Here is a 1,287-nt window from a genome sequence, read left to right as displayed (position 1 = left end):
GGAAAAAGAAAAGCCGAAGTTGCAAAACATCTGTTGTCAGTATTAAAAGACAAATTGATTTCCTGCTTAAAACAATATGCCCGTTTTTGTTATTATTTTCATTTTTACAGCAACCTATACCTCGTTTGAAGTTTGTCCTGAAAGCAGAACAGAGTCAAGTGTTTTTGTTGTGAGGCAACTTTATTGCTTCAGATGAGATGTTGCTCTCCCTCTCTCTCTCCCTCTCTTTCTTCACGGGGTTTAACTTCTAATCAAGGAGGAGTCCATTCCTCCAGGGTGTCTCCTGGAACCTGCTCCTCAAATAAAAAGCGCTTCCTCCCCATCCAGCAGGAAAGACAGAATCAGGAGGAGGAGCCGCTGCATGTGCGCGCATCTGTGGCTTCTAAAAATCTCTGCTCGCATCCAGCTGTCGACAGAAAGCAAAGCAAATCACCGCTGGATTGCTGTCTTTCTCCTCACTTTTTAAAAGCAAACATTCGTTTTAGTTTCTCGTTATTTTAGTCAAACCTATTTAGAGAGAAGGAGAGGGTGAAAAAAAGAGAGCAACTTGTTCAGGAGAGACTCTCAAGACGCGCTTCTGAAGTTTGGAGAGGGGAGAGAGCGCGCGCGCGCCGAGGATGGCTGCTCTCATCAGCGCGTACTCGTCGTGGCCCGAGTCCTTCGAGTGTCCTCCGGGAGACGGAGATGCGCCCGACGGACACGGCCCGCACAGGACCCCCGTGGACAAGGCGCCGGAGCCGCGGATCCGACGGCCCATGAACGCGTTCATGGTCTGGGCCAAAGACGAGCGCAAGCGGCTGGCGGTCCAGAACCCGGACCTGCATAATGCAGAACTCAGCAAAATGTTGGGTAAGAAAAAAAAAAGCTTTCTGAAAGTTCTCATTATTATTATTATTATTATTGCACTTTCTAATCCTTAAAACGCACTCTTTGTGTTCATTAATGAGGCCTCAAAGTTTTTTTTTGCTTGTTTTCAGCGCCAAAAGAAGAACAGATTAGAGAATAAATGAATACATTAACAGATACAAAAACTCTTTTTTTTTCATTAAAAATATCAGAAAATCACTGCGGTAAAAATGGCGTTAAATATCCGGGTCGCACTAAAGCTTCGTCACCAAACTTAAATATAATTCTCCTAAACTCACCACATAACGCAGTTTTTTTAATTTTAATTTTATTTTTCCAAAAGTTATATTTAGATCAATTCACTCCAAAGTCTCAATCCAACTGCATAAACACCTAAAACATATTTATTTTACTATCTTCTGTTTAAAATATATTTAGGAC

The 1,287-nt window shown here is 42.5% G+C and overlaps 1 protein-coding gene across 1 annotated transcript in view; it reads left to right on the top strand.

The window, feature by feature from the left end:
* Nucleotides 1-348: 348 nt before the first annotated feature.
* The window catches only part of sox7 (SRY-box transcription factor 7), a 3,210-nt gene continuing 2,271 nt past the window's right edge, over nt 349-1,287 (top strand). Inside the window, exon 1 of the mRNA XM_014018871.1 lies at nt 349-849. Coding sequence (XP_013874325.1) covers nt 618-849 — 232 coding nt within the window. The 5' untranslated portion in view covers nt 349-617. The remainder of the gene's footprint in view (nt 850-1,287) is intronic.

Source organism: Austrofundulus limnaeus, unplaced genomic scaffold (assembly GCF_001266775.1).
Source record: "Austrofundulus limnaeus strain Quisiro unplaced genomic scaffold, Austrofundulus_limnaeus-1.0 Scaffold205, whole genome shotgun sequence".
NCBI classification, from domain to species: Eukaryota; Metazoa; Chordata; class Actinopteri; order Cyprinodontiformes; family Rivulidae; genus Austrofundulus; species Austrofundulus limnaeus.
The sequence above is the reverse complement of the archived record's forward strand: the minus strand, read 5'-3'. Positions and strand labels throughout refer to the sequence as shown.